Source organism: Furipterus horrens, unplaced genomic scaffold (genome assembly GCF_987537825.1).
Source record: "Furipterus horrens unplaced genomic scaffold, mFurHor1.1.pri manual_scaffold_3, whole genome shotgun sequence".
NCBI classification, from domain to species: Eukaryota; Metazoa; Chordata; class Mammalia; order Chiroptera; family Furipteridae; genus Furipterus; species Furipterus horrens.
This window is the reverse complement of record NW_028327173.1, coordinates 19928261-19949817: the sequence shown is the minus strand read 5'-3', so window position 1 is coordinate 19949817 and position 21557 is coordinate 19928261. Positions and strand designations below refer to the sequence as shown.

The following is a 21557-nucleotide window of genomic DNA, read 5'->3' as shown; positions in this document are numbered from 1 at the left end:
CTGCCAAAGATGCATAACTTAAATCTAATCACAAGTAAACATCAGACAAACCCAAATTGAAGGATATTCTTTTTAAAAATATATATATATTTATTTACTTTTAGAGAGAAGGGAAGGGAAAGAGAAAGAGAGGGAGAGAAACATTAATGGTGGTTGCCTTGCGCCCCCCCTAAATGGGGACCTGGTCTGCAGCCCAGGCATGTTCCCTGACTGGGAATCGAACCAGCAATTTTTTGGTTCACAGGCAGCACTCAGTCCACAGAACAACACCAGCCAGGGCTGAAGGACACTTAATAACTGTGCATAATTTTGATAAGTGTCAAGATCATTAAAATCAAGGAAGGTGAAAAGCTCTTCTAGGCTGCAACTCTCAAGTGATTTAGGCAACAAAAAAAAAATTCTCTTTTTCTTTCAGCTTTTTTGTAAGTTGGTGAATATTTCAAAATAAAATTTTTTTAAAATATTGATTGTCTGGAACTAAAATTCTAAAATATTTGAATCAGACTTGACCGTAGTTTTTAGATAAAGATTGATTTGACCTGAGTAGAAAATATCTTAAGAGAAGCCTTGTATTAACTCTGGTAAGATATATGGGGACCAGATTAACAAGGCCTTGATTTCTAAACTAAGAAGTTTGGACTTGATTCTGTAGCCAGAGGGTTAGACAGACAGGAGCAGACTGGTCACTGGCAGAGGAGTGAAACACTCTTTTCAGATCATTTATCTGAATAACAACAACCTAAGCCTTTTCAGCTCATGTTTCCATGAATGAAGTGGAAACTGCTATTGATATAAATTATAAAAATTGGGAGGAAGAGGCATCTCAGAGACAACTCAGACTCAACTTGTTTACTGCAGGGTTAAATTTAAAGCCGTGGCCTTTATACTAAGATTCCATGGCTGATCCCTTTCTTTTTTGACAGCCCTTTAAAAAAACTTGGATTAGTCACCCCAAAAAAGATTCTCTCTTCCTAATGAAATGATTCAACTACTAAAACATTTCTTCATGGTTTATCTTCTCCTATCTGCCAGTCATTTATTGAAACATCTGTAGGCCCTCTCTATTATACACACTTAAAAAAATGTAGTCCCAACAGATCACTAATTGTTACAATTGAGTGTAATTGGGAAAGAAAATAAGAGAAATATTTATGGTGATACAGATATTTATATCTTTATTGTAATAGTTCTATGCTATATTCATTTAAGTGTGTAACGTTAACATTATTGTATCTTATTGAATATAAATTATACCTTTAAAATGTTGAGTTAAAAATGAGGACTTTTTGTTTAATAGGTTGTGGTTTATATTAAATATAGATTGATATAACTAAAAAAAAAAATACGTAGTCCCATGTTGTATTAGAAGATTTTTAAAAATAAAGCCAAATTGTTTAGTAGTTAGAGTATGGGGTTCTAGACTTGTTATACCTAATCTTCATCTTTCTTCCTCACCTATTGTTAATAAGTCAAGTAGCCATTAAAAATTAAGTGTTTGGCTGGTGTGGCTCAGTGGATTGAGAGCACTGGCCTGAGAACCAAAGGGTCGCTGGTTCAATTGTAGTCAGGGCACGGGCACGCGCCTGGGTTGCGAGCCAGGTCCCCAGTTGAGGGCACGGGAGAGGCAACCACACATTGATGTTTAAAAAAAAATAAAAATAATAAAATAAAAATAAATGTTTAATTTTAAAATAAGCATATATTACTTTAGTAATTATAAGAGATTAACACACATTCTGATATTTTTAAGTTAACACAATAGAATCAGTACTAAATTCTAGTTCTTTTGCTGTTGACTCACTAGGTATTCTTTAAGTCAGTTTCTTCTGTTAGGGTTAAATGAGATAGTCTAAGCACAGTAACTTTTAACCGTGTAAAATCACAATCCACTTTAAGGAATATTTTTTATACTATGACCCAGTATATAGTCCCCTTATTGTGTCTATTTAATGACTAACCCTTTCTAAATGTGATATTCTCTGATACCTTTTCTATCATTTTTTTAAAAACTGAGGTAAAATTCACATAGAGTTTACCATTATAACCATTTTTTAAAATGTACTGTTCAGTAGCTTTTAGTACATTCACAATGTTGTGCAACTCTTACCACTATCCAATACTAGAACATTTTTATCACCTTGCAAAATAATCCCCATACTTATTAAGCAGTCACTACTTTCCCCTACATTCTAGCCCCTGACTACCGCTAATGTGTCTGTCTCTGGATTTGCCACTTCTGGACATTTCCTCTAAATAGAATTGTGTGATATGTGGCCTTTTGTATCCTCCCGTAGTTTTCTTTTTATGGTTAAATAATATTCCATTGTATGGATATACCTCTTTTTGTTTGTTCAAACACTTGTTTTCATTTCTCTTGGGAATATATCTAGCAGTGGGATTGCTGGGTCATATGGTAATTATATATTTAACTTCTGTTTTTAAAGAGTTTATTGTTTTAGAGACAGGAGAAAGAAGGGAGAGAGAGAGAGAAATATTAATACGTTCGAGAGAAACACTGATAGGTTGCCTCCCCGCATGCCCCCAACCGGGAGCCTGGCCCGCAACCCAGGCATGTGCCCTGCCTGGGTATCAAACCAGAGACCCCAGTTCACTGGTCAGTACTCAAGCCACTGAGCCACTGAGCCACTGAGCCACTTAGCCACACCGGCCAGGGCCTATATTTAACTTTTTGAGGAACATCCAAAGTTTTCCATAGCAACTACATCATTTTGCATTCTCACCAGCAATATGTAAGGGTTCCAGTTTCTCCACATCCTAGCCAACTTGTTATTTTCTGTGTGGGTTTGTTATTATTAATACCATCCTAGTAAATGTGAAGTGGTACCTAATTATTGTTTTGGTTTGCATTTTCCAAGTGGTTTATCATGTTGAGCATCTTTTCATGGGCTTATTAGCTGTTGTTGCATCTCCTGAAGAGAAATATTTATTCAAGTCCTTTTCCCATGTATTATTTGGGCTCTTTGTATTTTTGTTGTTGAGTGATAAGTGTTCTTTATTCTGGATACTAGACCTTTATCAGATACATGATTTGCAAATACTTTCCACTGTTGCCAGTTACCTCACATTCTTGATTCTATCCTTTGATGTACAAATAGTTTTTTGTTTGTTTGTTTGTTTATTTTTTAAAAATTTATTTGTTTGCTTACCTATTTTATTTTTAGAGAGAGGGGAAAGGGGATAGAGAGGGAGAGAAACATCTCTGTGTGGTTGCCTCTCACTTGCGCCCCCAACTGGGGGACCTGACGTACAACCTAGTAATGTGCCCTGACTGGGAATCGAACCAGCGACACTTGGCGCGCAGGCCGACACTCAATCCACTGAGCCACAGCAGCCAGGGCTCAAACAGTTGTTTTTTTATTTTTTGTTTTTAATGAAGTCTAATTTATTTTTTCTTTTGCCTCAGTGCTTTTGGTGTCATGTCTAATAATTAATTGCCATATCCACAATCATGAAGATTCACCGTACCCCTATGTTTTCTTCTAAGAATTCTGTAGTTATAGCTTTTACATTTAGGTCTTTAATTCATGTCAAGTTAAGTTTTATATACAGTGTGAGGTGAGGATCTAGCTTCATTTTTTTGCATGTGGTTATCCGATTGTTCCAGCACCATTTGTTGAAAAGACTTACTTTCTTCCTTCTGTAAGGGCCATACATTTTGCTTCTTTTCATACCTCATAATTTTTTTTGTTGAAAACTGGACATTTGAATATTATAATATGGCAACTCTGGAAATTAGATTCTCAAGGTTTGTTCTTGCTGCTTGTTGTAACCATTATTTGTTAAGTGCATTTTCTGATATAATTTTGTAAGGTTGTGTATGAGCACTGAATTCTGTGTTTCATAAGATTAGTGGTTAGCTGATGGTTCAGCAAAGATTTGCTTAATTACCTGGGGGAAAAGAAGCTCCTAGTCTTGCAGATTGACTGTGCGTATTGGGGCCTGCTTTCACCTCTCAGCCAGGCAGTATACATCTCTGCATTAGCCTTCGCTTCCTGCTTGTAGAGCCTGGGTGAGAGTGTAGAGCCTTCTCAGGTCTTTTCTGAGCATGTGCCCAACCCTGGGCATGCACATGACCTTTTCACGTAGCAGGAGTGTGTCAGAGCTTTTTAAAGCCTCCCTTGTTTTCCAAATTGTCTCACTTCCCCTCTTTTCCTCCCCAGCTATTTGATTGCCTTTTTTTGCCCCAACTGTTAACTTGCTCCAGCCAGCAGAGGCTAATGCATTTGTCTGTAAATATTTTGGACAAATACTTCTGCCCTTGGAAAGTTCCAAGTTGGGCAAAATAAAGAAAAACACTTTGAGCTCATCCTTCAGGGAGACACCAGACAGGTAAAAACAACCACAATTCTTTAAGGAATAAGGTCCATTCATTTCCTAGGAGCCTGTACTGGGTATATGGACTGTTGCCTTTAAAGGTGTTGCTGAGTTATGGGGGTGGAGCCAGAGTAACTTAAAACACTATAGAACTCTTCCTAAGACTCAGGTGGGGTTTTTTTTGTTTGTTTGTTTGTTTTTGTTTTTAGTAGCCTGGTTGCTATAAACTTGATTAGTTTCTAGGGTTTTGATAAAGGTGATTCTGCTAATTTTTTTTGCTAGTTAATTCTCTGCCTTTGTAGAGGGTCAGTCAGTCTCTGTAGAGCAGCTAGTCACTTGCCTTTCCCACGCATGCAAGGAGTTCGGACTAGCCATCAGCCTGACGAAGACGAATGTTATGGCTCAAGGCACGGGGACTCCCCCATGCATCACCATCGACGGGTACACCCTGGAGGTTGTCAACGACTTCACTTACCTCGGGTCCACCATCTCGAGCTCTCTGTCAGTCGACTTGGAGGTCAACCGGAGAATCGCCAGGGCAGCCACAGTTATGGCCAGACTGAACCGGCGAGTGTGGAACAATTCCAGCCTCACTGAGAAAACCAGACTGCGCATCTACCAAGCCTACGTACTCAGCACTCTCCTCTATGGCAGCGAGACGTGGACCACCTACGCAAGGCACGAAAGGAAACTCAACAGCTTCCACATGAGGTGCCTGCGGCGCGTCCTGCATGTCGCCTGGCAGGATAAGGTCCCCAACACCGAGGTGCTGAAGCGAGCCAACATGAGCAGTTTGCATGCAGTTTTTAGTGAGAGACGCCTCAGGTGGCTCGGCCATGTCAAAAGAATGGATGCAGGCCGTATCCCCAAAGACCTCCTCTACGGCGAGCTAGCAGAAGGCAAGAGGATGACAGGGCGCCCAAAACTGCGGTTCAAAGACATCTGCAAAAAGGACATGACAAAATGCTCCATCAATCTCAACACATGGGAAGTTCAAGCAGACGACCACCTAGTCTGGAGGCTCGCGGTCAGGCAAGGTATGTCACGCGCGGAGGCTGCGCGCAACGAGGAGGCGGTCCAGAAAAGATCGAGGCGGAAGCAGCGTCAACAGCAGCAACAATGGCCATCTGCCTTCACCTGTAACAAGTGCGGCAGGGATTGTCACTCCTGAGTCGGACTGCACAGCCATTCTCGGCGGTGCAGATAGACTCTCAAGAAGCTATGCCATCGTCTCTCGAGACGGACGGCTGCTGACGATATTTATATTTTATTTTTTAAGATTTTATTTCTTTTCAGAGAGAGGGGGAGGGAGGAAGAAGCATCGATTGGTTGCCTCTCACATGCCTCCACTGGGACCTGGTCCACAACCCAGGCATGTGCCCTGACCAAGAACTGAACCAGCAACCTTTCGGTTCACAGGCCAGCACTCAGTTCACTGAGCCACACCAGCCAGGGTTGTATATATTTTTAAATATAAGTTGCAGTCTACTAATAAGGGTAGGATCTACTCTTTGAAAACACTGGTCTGATATTCTTGCTGTGCTAAGGACATAAAAACTAAGCAGGTAGAGAATTTGATTATTTAAATTTTTAACAAAAGGCCTCTGAAAATAAAACCAAAGTGAGTTGTTTCACCAACCTTCGGATACATTGGCAAAATTGTGGTCACTTCTCACCACGTTACTAGGATACCCATGCCCTGGCTGGTTTAGCTCAGTGGATTGAGCGTCGGCCTGCGAGCTAAGTGTCGCTGGTTCGATCTTCCAGTCAGGGCACATCAGAGAAGGAAAACTCTGACTCCAAAAAACCTCCGCTGCCTTGCGGCATACCTCTTCAGGGGAAAGGCTAAGGGAGTAAACCCTGACAGAAAATCCGGAGCCGGAGTCCCTAAGGCGGTTTGACGTTGTAGTCAACACCGGCAACTCCTGCGGCGCACCTGAAGCCAAGCTGTATTGACTCCGTCTTTCCCTTGGATCCTTCAGCTGCGAAGAGAGGGGGGGTCTGCTGCATGGGCAACAGCAGACCCTCCATATTACCCTGCCCAGGCTCTGTAGCTTCAGCGTCATCACAAGATGTCGATTCAACACGGGAGGAGACAGATACCATGTCACTCCCGAGTCGGACTGCACAGCCATTCTCGGCGGTGCAGATAGACTCTTGAGAAGCTACACCATCGTCTCTCGAGACAGACAGCTGCCGACGACGACGACGACTAGGATACCCAGAGAATTTTTGAATTGGGTGCTATTGATTAGAAATGGGTTCGCCTCCATAGAGTCCTTGGACCAGGGAGTGTATTATGCAATTAGTTCTTGGAGTGCTGTTACTATAGACTCTCCTGTTCTTCTGCTTCAGCTTTGGGACATCCGGAAGAAAGCAGCCATCCAGACATTTCAGAATACCTACCAGGTGTTAGCTGTGACCTTCAATGATACAAGTGACCAGATCATTTCTGGTGGAATAGACAATGATATCAAGGTATGTTTGGTGTTTATGTTATATTTCCCTTTCACCGTCTTTACTCACAGAGGTGAATCTTCAAACTTCTGAGATGGTGGTAGCTTGCACTTAGTACTAGTGAAAAGGAAGATAGTCATTTAGATCTTGTTTTCTTTCGGGCCTATCCTCATTGACTTCCTAAGACAAGGGTTGCTCATATAAATGTTGTCAGGGACCAGACAGTTAATGTAAAATGTGAAGCCCCTGTGGGGGCACTCTGAAAATGGAGAGGGCATATTCTGTCTAAAGATATGCAAAACCTCTCTTTTCTTTTCTTTTTTTTTTTAAACTGTGTTGGCCTAATGAGATATCAGTGAATCAATTAGGGTGATTTTCCACCCTAATCTCTCAGCGTGTCTTTTTTTCTTTCTTTCTTTCTTTCAATCTTTCTTTCTATCTTTTTTTGTGACTATGGGAAGGAAGTTGTGGAGAGTCTATAACTGAGACTGAGAGAAGATAATGATGTCTGAGAAAGGGGCAGTAGTTTGTATGGCAGTGTTATGGGAGAAACCCTGGTTCTTCTCACCGATGCAGTAAAGAATTACAGATAAGCGAGCCTCCTAGCATGCACGCAAAATTTATTAGTGAATGGGAGAGCAAAAACAAGGGTGGCCAAAGGCCAGGGTGGCAAGCTCACCTAGGGTGGGCAGAGGCCCTGCAGCCAGAAGGCCAAGAGCGCCAAGAGCACCATGAGAGCCAAGCGAGCCAAGCCAGCCAGTCCTTTGTTCTGAAGACTTACATAGTTGGCAGGATGGGGGAAGGCGAAGAAGTTACACATTGATTGACAGGTAAAGGTGGAGCCAGCTTTCCAGGATGAGCAGGGATACCTACAGGTGTTAATGGGTTCCTTCCTTTAGGCACTGTGGGCCCTTTCCCGTCTTTTGGGCCTTTGGGATACAAACAGTTCCAATGGCTTTCCTTCCCAGACAGTGGAAAGGACACATAGAAGTCCAAGGACTACCCCAACTAACACAGTGTTTCTTGTGATATTGAAACACCTGGCAATAGTATGGGACCAGGCCCAGGACTGCCGGGTAACAGCTGTACAGTGTAGCTCAAGCTTTCAAGACTTGGGTTCTAATTCCAGTCCACTATTTTCTAACTTTTCGTGACTTCAAGCAAAGTCCTTTAACTTCTTTAAGCTTCTGTTTTTCCCTTGTGTCTGTCAGGAGTAATAATAGCAAATCTACCTCTGGGTTGTTGTGGGGAATCTTTCTTCAAGTTTACATCTTCTTGTTACTCTTCCATCCATCTTCCCCATCACAGCCAAACTTTTAGAAAGATGATATGCTGGTGATGTTAATAATAATACCTAACGCTCACATAGTGCTTACTTTCTGTCAAGCGTTCTTTCTTCTTGGAGCTTTACATTATTCATTTAATTAATAATTCCCAACAACACTGAAATAAGTACATAAATGGCATTTTATAGATGAGGAAACTGAACTGAGAGAGACACAGCAACTTAACCCAAGGTTACTTAGCTAATAGCAATGGAACCTCAGAGTTTGGTTTCAGTCATGCTCTTAATACCTGTGGGAAATCTTTTGAAGATTTTTCTATATTCACTGTCTTTAATTCCCACCTCCCTTTTATTCCTCAATTCTCTTATCTCCTGATTACTCCTCAACAATTTGGCTTCTACCTCCATTGCTTCATTGACACTGTTCTCCTCTAGGTCACCAATGATCTATAAATCCAGTAAATCCCCCCTTGCCGGTTGTTGGAGCATTGTTCCTATGCACCAAAAGGTTGTGTGTTTGATCCCTGGTCGGGGCATGTACAGGAGTGAGTTGATCCATGTTGCTTTAATCAGTGTTTCTCTCTTTCTCTTCCTTTCTCTTCCTCCAAAATCAATAAACGTATTGGATGAAGATTTAAAAAAGAAAATTAAGTTCTAAAAAAATAAAAATTAAAAAAATAAATCCAGTAAATTCTTTGTTGTTTTTTTTTTTTAATTAAACTATGACAACATAATCTATCCCTCTGACATATTCTTCCCAAATACCTCTGAACTAAACTCTCTGCATTCTTTAAATACCATTCTCCACATTCATCTCCTAGGTGCTCTTTTCATTATGTACCTCTTCCCTGGGAAGTTCTCATCTGCCTCCATGACTTTGTCATCTCTGTGCTGATGACTCTATATTCCCAGACCATATCTTTAGCTTCAGACCCCTGTATACAACCAGCTACTCAGCATCCCCCACTTGGATGTCTCATAAGTACTTCAGAATTCACCATTTCAAAAAGTCAGCTTTTCCACAGTATAACTAGATGGAAAATGTGGGATTAGAACATGGGAACTTAATTAGATCATCTTAATAGCTAATGCGTTATTTCCCAGAGTGAGGTTTGGGAGCCTGCTAGCATTGGAATTGTTAGAAGCCTTCTTACACTCATGAAAATAGGTTAGTGTCATTAACTTATAATAATTTTTATACCTTTAAAATTATTAGTAATATTACTGTTAGTATTTAAATTTATATACACTGAAATTAACTTTTTTTAATGTACAGTTCTATGAATTTTAATGCTTGCCTAGATTTGTGCAACTACCACAAGCAGGATATAGAACAACTGCATCACCCTCCAAAATTTCAGTGTTCCTCTCTCTCAAAGCCTTTCCACATCCCTAACCCCTACCAACCATTGATTTGTTCTCTGTCCTATAGTTCCTCTTCTACAGTATCACATAAATGGAATTGTACCATATATATCAGTTTGGGAGACTTGTTGATAAATCACTGTACTCCCTCACTACATTTAGGGGTGATCCTGAAAGTGTCTGGTTTTTGTTTATGTCTTACTCTTAGGCAGGACCACCTATTCTAAGAAAGGGAGAACAAGTAAGGAACAGGTGCCCCTTTTAAAATTGAGAGGAACAAGTTCTGTGTGTGTTTGTGAACAAATATGCTGTTTCTACCAACCTATTGGGATGGTCTTTCTGGATATAGGATTAGAGAATCAGGAAAATGAGTTAAAAAATAGTGTGCCTCTTCTTGTTGGCATAAAGGACCAGCTGGTAATTCTTTGGCATTGCTTATAATCCTGAGTTCTAGAAGGGGAGTTTAGTTCATGGTTTTTTGTTATTATTGTTTTTAATGTAGTTGGTGAGGGATTAGAATAGGTTTTCATCGATTTCCCAGTCTTGGCTCTCTTCCTTTTAATTATCTGGGCCAGAAGCATTTATCTAGAATGCAAATCTGACCAACTCATTTCACTACTTTGAGCCCTTCTGTGGTTCCCCAGTGAGGAAGATCAAGTCCATGCCAGGCATTCAAAACCTTTCATGATCTGGCTTCTGCCTGCCTTCCTCTCAGGCGTTGTCTGTTGCCTTTCTTTGTCAGATTCCCTACACTCCAGCAAGTGCTTCATGCTTCTCTGCTTTCACACATTAGTTTTGCCTAAGAGTAATACCCTTCTACTTTGCCTAAGTAAAAAAATACCTCTTCTTTCATACCCTGCGCAAGTGCTTCATTCTCCGTGAAACCTATTTCTCACTCCCATCCCTGTGCCACAAGAAAGTTAATCCTGCTGCCCTCTTTGTGATTGCACCTTGTACAGACCACTTATTTACATGTCTGTTTTCTCTACTAGGCTGAAAGTTCCTTGAGAGCAGGGATTATGCCTTCTTTTAAAATCTCCAAGTACCTTCCTCTAATGAGATGCTCCGATCTTCATTGAATAGTCAATTAGAGCATTTGCAAAATATTTTGCTTAAATTTATGCCCTACTCACTCTTTCTGTGGCAAATCCCAAATACATTTGGCCCTGCACAAATGCTGTGTGCAAGCCTTAATAGGGAAAGTCTGCAAATAGCACCCAAGTGCTGTGAGAAATGGTGAATTGCATTTTCTCTCAGTTGTTACAAAGCTGAAGATTTCAACAGTGCCGTCTCTGAAGAAGAGAAACAATAGCTTGAATTTAAAACTGTCAGCCATTTTAAATTTTCCTGATTATTGAGCTTATACATGTCTTGACAGAAAAAAAAAAAAAAAGATTGTTTATAAAGTATGTTGGATTCTACACATGAATGAGCTATTGATGGGGAAATGGAGTTATCTGCCTTTTGCATTGCTTTGACATACAACACCAAATTGATTTCTAGATGAAGAAAGTACTTAAAGGGACAGCAAAAAAATTTTCTTTTTAATTTAGAAAAACTATTGGTAAATGGCAATATCAAATCAAATTTGGAGGAAATTAAGTATAATGCCAATAATCCTAATGAAATTGCTGTTTTTTTTCTATATGACATTTCAGACCATTTCTATTGGTTTTAATATATTTTTCACAGTTATAGTCTATGTAAATATAAACTCTTGTATTTTCCATATTTGCTTAATAGCTCGCTATAAATATTTTTACATTTGGTCTTCAGAGTTATTTTTAGGAGTTGCTTAATGAAAGCTACCAATTACTGAGGGCCATCTGTGTGCCAGGTGTATATTGCCAAGCATTCTATTTGTCATCCTCACAACACCATGAGAAGTAGATGTTGCTATTCCCATCTTACAGACCAGAAACAGGCTCAGAAAGGTTTAGTGGCCAATAGTACATAACTCTTTAAGTACCAAAGACTGGTTCAGTCTGACTAAATTTCTACTCTTTCCACTCTGCTGTCCTACCTCTAACATGACAACTCATAGTGTTGCAATGTGTTTATAAGCCATAACTTAATAAACCATATTTTTTTTCTGTTTGACAATAGGTTATTTTCAGCTTACCTTTTCTACCCAGGCAACAATGAATATGCATTTTTATTTAGTGTGGGTGTGGGTGTGTGTGTAGATACATAAAGTGACATTAAATGAAAACTTTTAAGCCTCTGTATCTTTGCATATTATCTTGTTATCTAAAATTTAGATAACAAGGTGATTCCTATGGGCCCACATGAGTGACCAGGAGTCTCCACTCCCCCTTCCCCCGGCTTCCCCTTCCTTCATTTCCTTGCTCCTACGGGTCCTCCAGTTGGTCTGGGAGGTTCCTCTTCTCTCTAACCCCTTTCCCTCTCTTCCCTCAATAAACCTGGTGTAAAATCCTAAAAAGAAAAAAAGGAAAATTTACTTGGAATCATAATGCGTCTTTTTTTTTTTTTCACTGTGTGGTTGCCTCTCACGTGCCCTCAACTGGGGATGTGACGTGCAACCTAGTCATGTTCCCTGACTGGGAATAGAACCAGCAACACTTGGTTCGCAGGCCGATGCTCAATCCATTGAGCCACCGCAGCCAGGGCTTAATAGTTCATTTTTAATTGCTAAGAATCATAGTTTAAGAGTTTTAAATGCTAGTTTTTTAAGTTCTAATATATTATGCTTAGAAAATAACCTCTATAAATTCCGTTATTTTTGTTAAACTTTATCTTAATATTGACATTCATCTGTATCTATCTAGTCAAATATATTTAGTAACTTTGACTCCCTTTTTAGAAAGAGGAGTTTTTCCTTTTTGATAGAAATCCTGTATTTTGTGATAAAGTAATTCTTGGTCCAGAGCCAGATTAAAAGGGGATCCAATTTCTCCAGGCAATTGACTCTTTAGTAATTTTATTTTGCTGTTCACAACTTGATTTCTGAGAGCACCTTTTTGTTTTGCAGGTCTGGGACCTGCGCCAAAACAAGCTGACCTATACCATGAGAGGCCATGCAGATTCAGTGACTGGCCTGAGTTTAAGTTCTGAAGGCTCTTATCTCCTGTCCAATGCAATGGACAATACAGGTAACTTTGGAAAAGAAAGCACTCCAAATGCCCAGGCGCTGTGAACTCTAAAGAAAAGTGGTCATTGGGTGCTAGAAATATGTGCTGGGATAGATGAGGGTCCAAGGATCGTGTCAAAACAGCTCACAGATTTTCACCAGGGCAATTAGGAGAACATGTAATAGAAAACCTTTGGAAGAGGTGGCCAAGAAGCCAGTATTCTAGACCCAGATCTGCCACCTAATCCCTGAGCAACTTTGCACATCACATTTCTCCTCTCTGGGCATAAGTTTCTACACTGATTCAAAAGAGGACTGGACTTTAGGCTTATTTTAGCTCTGGTATGCTATGAATCCAAGACTGGATTTAAGCAAGATAAAAGAAACTTGATGACTTGTTTGTTGAGAAAGATGAAAGTCTAGAGATCCGTCCAAGGCCATTCACAGGCATTTTCAAAAAGCACTAAACTTAGATGATCAAATAGACCTATTGAATGTCAATTATGCTCTTTTTGCCATTATGTCTTCCTTCTCCATTCCAGAGCACTGGTATGAAAAGAGGTCCTCATTAGAACATCTCAGCTTTCTGAATTTACACACACACACACACTCACACACACACACTTTGCCTATTTTGAGTTGTTGGGTGGAAGGATGGGTGTAGCAGAAAAAGAGGATGATTTGCTGGATTATATGCTTCATGTTTTTGGAAACGTCCCTCTGGTGTACAAGTTCATAGGTTTGTCAGGAGCTCAAGTATTTTCACTGACATTTTGTGATGAAAAGAGTGCCTGGCACTCAATGGGTGCTCAATAAATACTTGTTGAAAGAATGAACATTCTTTACCTTCTGACTGTATGGTCAGCTCTGTAGCAAACTTTTATACATAGCTTTGCCTTTTTATGCCTCTGACTTCAAGAATAGTTTTTTGTGTTTGTTTGTTTTACATTTAAAATGACAGCTATAGCCACTGCTCACTGTGGGTATTTACACATATATTCTGATTTCAGTGGATTTACCATTGACTAGTTCTAGCATTGTTCACAGTAAGGAAAGATGAGCTTTCTGAAATGGTTATTAAAATAAGAAAAAGGAGAATTTCTTGTTATGGCTATACGTATAATAAAATTACAAATCCTTTATTTTTGTTAATTGCCTCCAATCTTTTAGTGTCCTTTCACATATGTCATCTTAGTTGATTTTTAAAATACTCTTGCTAAAAAAAGAAAAAAGAACAAGTGCTATTCTCTTTTTATAGAGGAGACCAAAAGACAAAGGACCTCACTATTTACCTGATAACACCTATATCTCTGTATCTGTATATCTATGTATTTATATAGTAGAGCTAAAATTAGAATCAAAGTTTGCATTTTGATTCTTAGTACAGTGCTCTTTTGATATATGTGTTTGACCTTGTTCAAGTTTAGACTGTCAGCTGCCCCTCTGAGCAAAATCAGAAAAGGTTAGCTCTGAGTTTGATTTTTATAGATTGAATGTCACAGTAGTCAGTGATGGTTAGATTGTCATAAAAGCTTTGCTAGATGTGGCTCTTTGGGTTGGCAGAGGAATCATTTGCAAAATGTTTTGTTGAAATTATTGTTAAACCCAACTACTCTCTGTTGCAGGTCTCCAGCAATGTGTTGGTCATTTCTCCTTCCTATCCCCTTAGGTTTCCTCTGTGCCTTTAGGCCCAGTTAATGGGACTTGAGTGCATTTTATTCTTCTTAGAAAAAGAAAAGATGACTTTACAGGTTACAATGTACCATGTTGACACCCCTCCCCTCCAAGGAAATAGCATCTGTTGTTGACATGATATGGATTTCAGCTGGGTTCTCAGGAGGCCTCTGGCAGATAACTGTTTTGCTTTGTTTATATGAATTTGCAGTGCGGGTCTGGGATGTCCGACCATTTGCTCCCAAAGAGAGATGTGTAAAGATATTTCAAGGAAATGTGCACAACTTTGAAAAGGTGAGTTCTGCACAGCAAATGAGTTCTACTGTCCATTTGATTCAAAGAAATATTGAAGATGGTGCTAAGGTGCAGTATGTACATATGTCAAATCATTATGCTGTGCACCCAAAACTAATATAATGTTATGTCAATTTTATCTTAGTTTAAATTTAAAAAGAGGGAGATGGTGCTGAGGATAGAGATCAGTAGCTCCACTAAGAAGGAACTGCATTCCAGTAACTGTTCTCCATCACAACTTTCTTACTAGAAATAAAGCTAATAGGATAGGGTAGAAGGCAGTACATGTGATAGATAGATAGTGATCAGGCCAACCTGCCAATTTAGGACTTCCAGCTTCAACAGGAACTCACACCTGTCCTTTTAATGCTTTGGTGACTTTGACCATCTTAAGTTAGTGTTTCACATGGGACCCATGCTCCATGGCTATTACCCAGATAACCTCCCTCCCCCGCCCAATGACCAGCTATTAGAGCCCTGAGAATGCATCTCCTCAGCAAGCACCATGGCCCAAGTTCTGAGAGACAAATTTTTTCTAAATTCTCAAATCCCAAGTCAGTTCTTGAAAGCAGCTTTCCCCCAGATAATTTAATAACAGAGACTAATGGTTTTCTTTTGCGATCCCATTGAGATTATTTCACTTTATAAATCAAATCTTATTTTTTGTATTTGGTTTTGTTTTTCTTTTTCTTCAAGATAAATAGAACTTTTAATGAGAATCGGAGTAAATGGAGCAAAGGGAGCCTCTGTTTGTAGGTAGAACAAAATTTTATTGCCAGGTCCACTCTAATTTACTGTAAATTAAGCATTTTCTACAGTTGGTTTTTGTATTATGAAATTATGCAGTATGCTGTCTTGGGTCACAGAATATAAAATAATTGCTGATCATCTTTCTGGGGAGAATAATTAAAACTCTGCTTAAAAAATTTAAAGTCTCAGTGATTCTGTAGTCTAATAAAGAGGGGTTTGGTACATTAGTGTCTTTATTGGATTTCTGCTTATTGATCATTTTAGAATCTTCTGAGATGTTCTTGGTCACCTGATGGAAGCAAGATAGCAGCTGGCTCAGCTGACAGGTAAGGATTACTGGGCATGTGGTAAAGAATGATGGAGCTATGCAGGTATCTCCTCATGTTTAATACATTAAGTGCAGACACCAAGCTAGAGTAGACATAGAATTATAGCCATACTCAGAGATGAAGCCATGTGCACTGTGTAGGGTTTAAAGATCATGTCAGACAAACATCAATTCTACCCTCTTTGGATACGTTTTAGACCTGGAGGGTAAGCAATTTCTTTGATTCTCTAGCGTTCCTTTTGCTATCATGAGACACTTCAGATTCATAATCTGACTCCAGGTGTTTTTCATCAGATTATCATGCCATGTTTCAGTCTATCTAAATACACATCGTGTGCTCTCCTCGGCCGCCATCACCGCAGTGCTCCTCTCGCGTGGAACTTCCCCTGGCCTACGTCCTTAGTGCCACCAGGCTTCTCTGTCATATCTCCTCTACTCCATTATTCAAACTCCTGTATCTCTCTAGTGATCACCTCTCTGTTATGACTAAACTTTTCCTGGTCCTCTCTCTCCCTTACCTCTCAGGCATAATTAATTTCTCTGTTTTGTGCTGTGGTCACTCTTTGTACACCTAACCTTTATTAGCATTTATTACATCTTATAGTCAGACAAACAGTGGGGCACCCCCAGTACATTATTTGCTCCTAGAGGGCAGAGAATGAGTCTTAGTCATCTCTGAACACAGAGCAGTGTTCGACCTATTCTGAGTACTTAGTGAGTATAATGTGAATCAGGGATGGCAGTCAGATTTTACCCTGCATGTGGTGACCTGTACTTGGGAGGGAGGCAGAGGTTGAATAGGGATGTCCACGTGCCCAGGCTGTTGGGCCAGAGATGTAGAATGGTAACAGATGAGGAAGCCCTCTGGTGACAGACTGGGGTTTAGCTCCCATTTTTCTCCCCCTTTAGAGATTTTTCTGCTACCCCACTGAAACAAGCACCATCCCTTAAACGTGAAGCCTTCCCTAGGCTTTCAGTGTGTTTCAGGGTCTCCTATTTGGGACCCTAGCATGGCCATAGAGAAGCCTCATTTGGTCTGTCCCACACCTTTCTATTGGTGAACATACCTGAAAATTCCAGAGTTGGCTGTTTTTTTCCCTGGCAAGTTTAATGCCAGGAAAAATGAACAAGTATTTGGCTATTTTCTAGGGGGTGCAGGAGTTCAGGTGAAACAGTGCCACATTGATGGTTTGAGTCCTGGTGGTTTAGAGAGCTGTCTTGAGGGAATCTACGAGATTTTCTGTTGTCAGGTTGCTAAAGATCTTAAACAGGTCCACAGCATAAGGTGTCTTGCAGTCTGACAAAATAAAAACCATTCTGAGTATTTTTAGATTATTTTCAGTAGCGATATTGTGTCTTTCCTATATAATTAAGCTTTTAAATGATATTTGCCTAAGTTTTTCTTCTTAGCAATTTGTTTCTGATATTGGCCCTGACTTTCAGTGTCCTCTTTTCCCTCTTTTTCTCTTTTTCCTCAAACCTCACATGTAGAAGCATGGCTCTGGTCTGGGGAAAGTCTGCTATCTACCTGCGGGGGGGTTGGCCAGATATCACAGGCCTCCTCGCCAATTAGCCCGAAGTCAGCAGGCAGCTCTGTTACATAAAGAGCCTGCTTCCTGCTGAATGTTGCCATGCCAAAGTAAGGAGAGGACATGGAACCCCTCTAAATTTAGCATCTAATTGGCAGCCATGGAGAGTGAGGCCTTGAAGTAAACCTTTGGAGATCGGGGGCTCTGCTGGCCTTTATGTGCCTGGGAAATGTAATCTTCCTTCTCAGAAAACTGCTTTTCAGCTTGGCCTGGATTTGGCAAATTTTTTCTCTCTACTTGCAAATCACCCACTTCCTCATGTTCAGACTTGGAACCTTTCAAGTCTTATCGTAGCGGAGGAAGGGGTTGGGTGGAGGTGGAAAAATGGTAATTGAAATGATAATTGAAAAAATACAATAAAAATAAACATTTTTTAAAGTCCTATCAGTCAGTATTGTAGACTACAGGAAGAATGGCCAGTTTTTCTACTATGAGTGATTTATTCGAACTCTTGATTTTATGTGGTTCTGTTTTGATAACGAGTGTATTTTTCAAAGCAGTAGCTATCGTTCATTAATTGTGGGTACCAAGGCACTTTGCATACATTTTCTTATTTCTTTCAACCAAGCTGGGAGATCAGTGTTGTCTCTGTCCTTACAACTAAAGAAAGAGAAGCTCAGAGAAGTTATATAAATACTTGTCTAAGGTTACTTAGCTATTAAATGGTTACACCCAGGTCTTTCTGACTCCAGAGCTCATACACTTTTTCACCGTTTTAAATCCAAAAGTGTTTATTAGTTGGCAAAAAAACTCATTTAGTTTTTTCTGTACAATGGCTCTATTAATGCTTAGCTGTCTTTAACTTCATTCAAAACAATTTTGTTAGCCCTGGATGGTGTTGTTCAGTGGGTTGAGCGCTGGCATGAGAACCAAAGGGTTGCCAATTCGATTCCTAGTCAGGGTACGTGCCCGGGTTGTGGGCCAGAAGCCCAGGTGGGGTCGCATGAGAGGCAGCCACACATTGATGTTTCTGTCCCTCTCTTTCTGTCTTGCTCCCGTCTCTAAAAGTAAATAAAATCTTTAAAAAAGAAAAATACAATTTTGTTAGATTATATTGTGACAGCTGTCATATCAGCATGCATTTTTAAAAATTAATCAAAATTGGTGAATTTTTGCGCAGCCATTTTAATATTGAAGATCAAAGAACATACGCAACATTTTCAGCATATTATGCTTTATTATTCCCTGGCTGGTTTGGCTCAGTGGATTGAGCGTCGGCCTTCGAGCTAAGTGTCGCTGGTTCGATCTTCCAGTCAGGGCACATCAGAGAAGGAAAACTCTGACTCCAAAAAACCTCCGCTGCCTTGCGGCATACCTCTTCAGGGGAAAGGCTAACGGAGTAAACCCCGACAGAAAATCCGGAGCCGGAGTCCCTAAGGCGGTTTGACGTTGTAGTCAACACCGGCAACTCCTGCGGCGCACCTGAAGCCAAGCTGTATTGACTCTGTCTTTCCCTTGGACCCTTCAGCTGCGAAGAGAGGGGGGTTCTGCTGCATGGGCAACAGCAGACCCTCCATATCACCCTGCCCAGGCTCTGTAGCTTCAGCTTCACTGGAGAGGACACTCCAGTGTCATCGCAAGATGTCGATTCAACACGGGAGGAGACAGATACCGTGTCACTCCCGAGTCGGACTGCACAGCCATTCTCGGCGGTGCAGATAGACTCTTAAGAAGCTACACCATCGTCTCTCGAGACGGACGGCTGCCGACGACGACGATGCTTTATTATTTCAAGAAAGGTAAAAACATAACTGAAACACACACAAAGACTTATGCAGCGTATGGAGAAGGTGCTGTGACAAATCAAGCGTGTCAGAAGTGGTTTGCGAAGTTTCTTGGTACTATTGACATTTTGGCCAAATATTTCTTGCTGTGGGGCTGTCTTATGCATTGGAATATGTTTAGCAGCACCCTGGCCTCTATCCACTAGAAGCCAGTAGTGGGAGACAGCCGACATACTCAAAATATCCAAATCAGTAAAGTTATTGGTGAAAATGAAAAATGTGTTTTTTATTTTATGGAAAAAACTAAACGGAGTTTTTGGCCAACCCAGTACTATCTCATCACATCAGAACTAGGCATTTTATAATCAAGTACTGGTGAGTGTACCCTTTTAAGTGTTGACCAAACAAAACAAGTATGTAAACAATTTATACGACTTGTTTAAAAACCACAAGCCCTCTAAATTTACCAACAGATTATTTTTGCATGGTCATATGAAGATAATATATTTTTACCTTCAGCTTAAAATGACACAAGCAAGGTTGAGGGTCAAAGGTACTTTTTTGGGTGGAGGTGGGGGAGGATAAGGTGTTTGAGGGTGGTAAGACAAAGGAGAATACTGGAATATATTAAGAATTCTAATTTTAGTTCTGCCATTGATGAATTGTGTCACCTTGGAAAAGTCACTGTACCATAGTTTTCTTACTATAAAATGAATTTAGACTACCTGATTTCTCTTGGACCCTTCCCATGCTAAAATTCAGTATTCTTTCTTCCCATGAATTCCGTATAAGATATGGGTCAAGTGTATATTTAGGTTATGTTTATGTAGCACAAACCTCCTGTTCCTTCTCTGGCTCTGTGATTTGAATACTATATTAGAACTTCAGGTGCCTCTGCAACCCCAGTTTCCATCCTAACATGCATTGGGTTACCTTTAAGACATTCCTGAGCGCATGTGATGTTAACTACAGCCTAATTAAATGGGGTGCTCTTTGAGGAAGATTTCTATATGGGGTCTGTAAGGGAAAATGTCAGAATGCAGTTCAGTAAATACGGAGTGAATAATTGTTATGTCCATTTCTCTTAAAAAGCCGTACTTTTACCCTATTCTCAGCTCTGAAAGGTCTTAGCTTTGGTCTTTGTGATGCCTTGCAGGTTTGTGTATGTGTGGGATACCACAAGCAGGAGGATTTTGTATAAGCTGCCCGGCCACGCCGGCTCCATCAATGAAGTGGCTTTCCACCCCGACGAGCCCATCAGTAAGTCTCTCCTGACCATGGGGAAAGGGAAACTGTGGGAATCTCCCAAGGGGAGCCCTGAGAATGCAGAGGCAGATTTGGGTGTCTGTTCTCTGTGAATGTCATTGGGTATCATTGACCGTCTCACCGTTGTTCTAAGTGGTGAGGGTGAAGGTGTTTCATTTGCTTCTCAATCTCAGAGCCATCTTGGTTAGTCTTGTTCTTTTGTGTTTATTTGCTTCAAGTCTGTTTCAATGAAGTATTTGAATGAAAGAATGATATTTCTTAATATTCAGATTTAAATTATAACAACTCATTTTATTGGCTAGCCAGTCATTTTGTAAACTAAATAGTGGGCCTTGAATTTAAGGAGAAAGTGTGACTTTCTCTAAGGCTTAAGCACGTTTACAAACTGACTAGCATAGACATTGGATCTTCTTTTCTAGAATGACTAAGATCTTTTTCTTAAGGTTTGACTGACAGGATACATCAGGATTTAGAGTCTGATAATGTTACTTACTACAGCACCATCCACCCTCATGGTTCTGAGAAGACGTGGATTAAAAAGCCAGGCTACAGTTACCAGAGAATGGTGTTTAGGAAGAGGGGGATTTAAGCTAAATCCAATTGCTCTTTTATTCCAAAATTGGCTCTTGAAACAAGAGCCCTTGAGCACCAAGGCTCCTTGAGCCTTCATTATGACCGGTTATTCTTCTCTGTTCTTTCAACTCAGTTCTCTCAGCCTCCAGTGACAAGAGACTGTACATGGGGGAGATCCAGTGAGGATGAGAGTGGACCACTCCAGGGCTGCACGACCTCAGGCTGCATCAGTGGCTTCCAGTGGTGCCCGGACCAGCACCCTCCCTTCAGATGAAGATCAAGAAACTAGTAGGAGGTGGCCATGTTCCAACAACCACATGTATCTCATTTCACCAGGACGATTAAGCAAGCTTGCAGTGGCCTCCAAAAACCACCTGCCAGATTTCAGGGACTGTTTAGTTTTTTTCTTTACCTTTTTTTTTTTTTTTTTTTAATATTGGTTGGTTTTCAGCTTCCTATTTTCTAATCCAGACCGAAGACAGGGAATGCGACTGAAATTCGTTTGGGGATTTTTTTTAATTGAATACCTAGCTTGTATATTTTCTTTCTGTGTTTTTCTGAGTCATTTTGTATTAAAAGCCAAATAGATGCCTTTTTACAAGAGCCATGTAGATTGGATTTATTGCTCTCCTTTCTTTGCTTGATCTATAAATCTGAGCAGGACAGGACATAATGTGGTCAGATGATACAATTCAGGTAAATTTCCAAGAAGCTGTTTATTGGGATGTTTTGGGGTCCCCCCCCTTTTTCTGTGTCTTTAGGTTTATTCCCATGAAAATGACAGAATAATTACCAGTAACAAATACAGCTCCCCTATTAGAACCAT

At 40.3% G+C, this 21557-nt stretch overlaps 1 protein-coding gene across 1 annotated transcript in view; it reads left to right on the top strand.

Moving 5' to 3' along the window:
- The window catches only part of SNRNP40 (small nuclear ribonucleoprotein U5 subunit 40), a 32298-nt gene extending 10964 nt beyond the window's left edge, over positions 1 to 21334 (top strand). The window contains exons 5-10 of the mRNA XM_090271524.1: positions 6691 to 6813; positions 12435 to 12555; positions 14419 to 14501; positions 15516 to 15577; positions 20049 to 20152; positions 20865 to 21334. Coding sequence (XP_090127650.1) covers positions 6691 to 6813; positions 12435 to 12555; positions 14419 to 14501; positions 15516 to 15577; positions 20049 to 20152; positions 20865 to 20914 — 543 coding nt within the window. The 3' untranslated portion in view covers positions 20915 to 21334. The remainder of the gene's footprint in view (positions 1 to 6690; positions 6814 to 12434; positions 12556 to 14418; positions 14502 to 15515; positions 15578 to 20048; positions 20153 to 20864) is intronic.
- Positions 21335 to 21557: the final 223 nt, after the last annotated feature.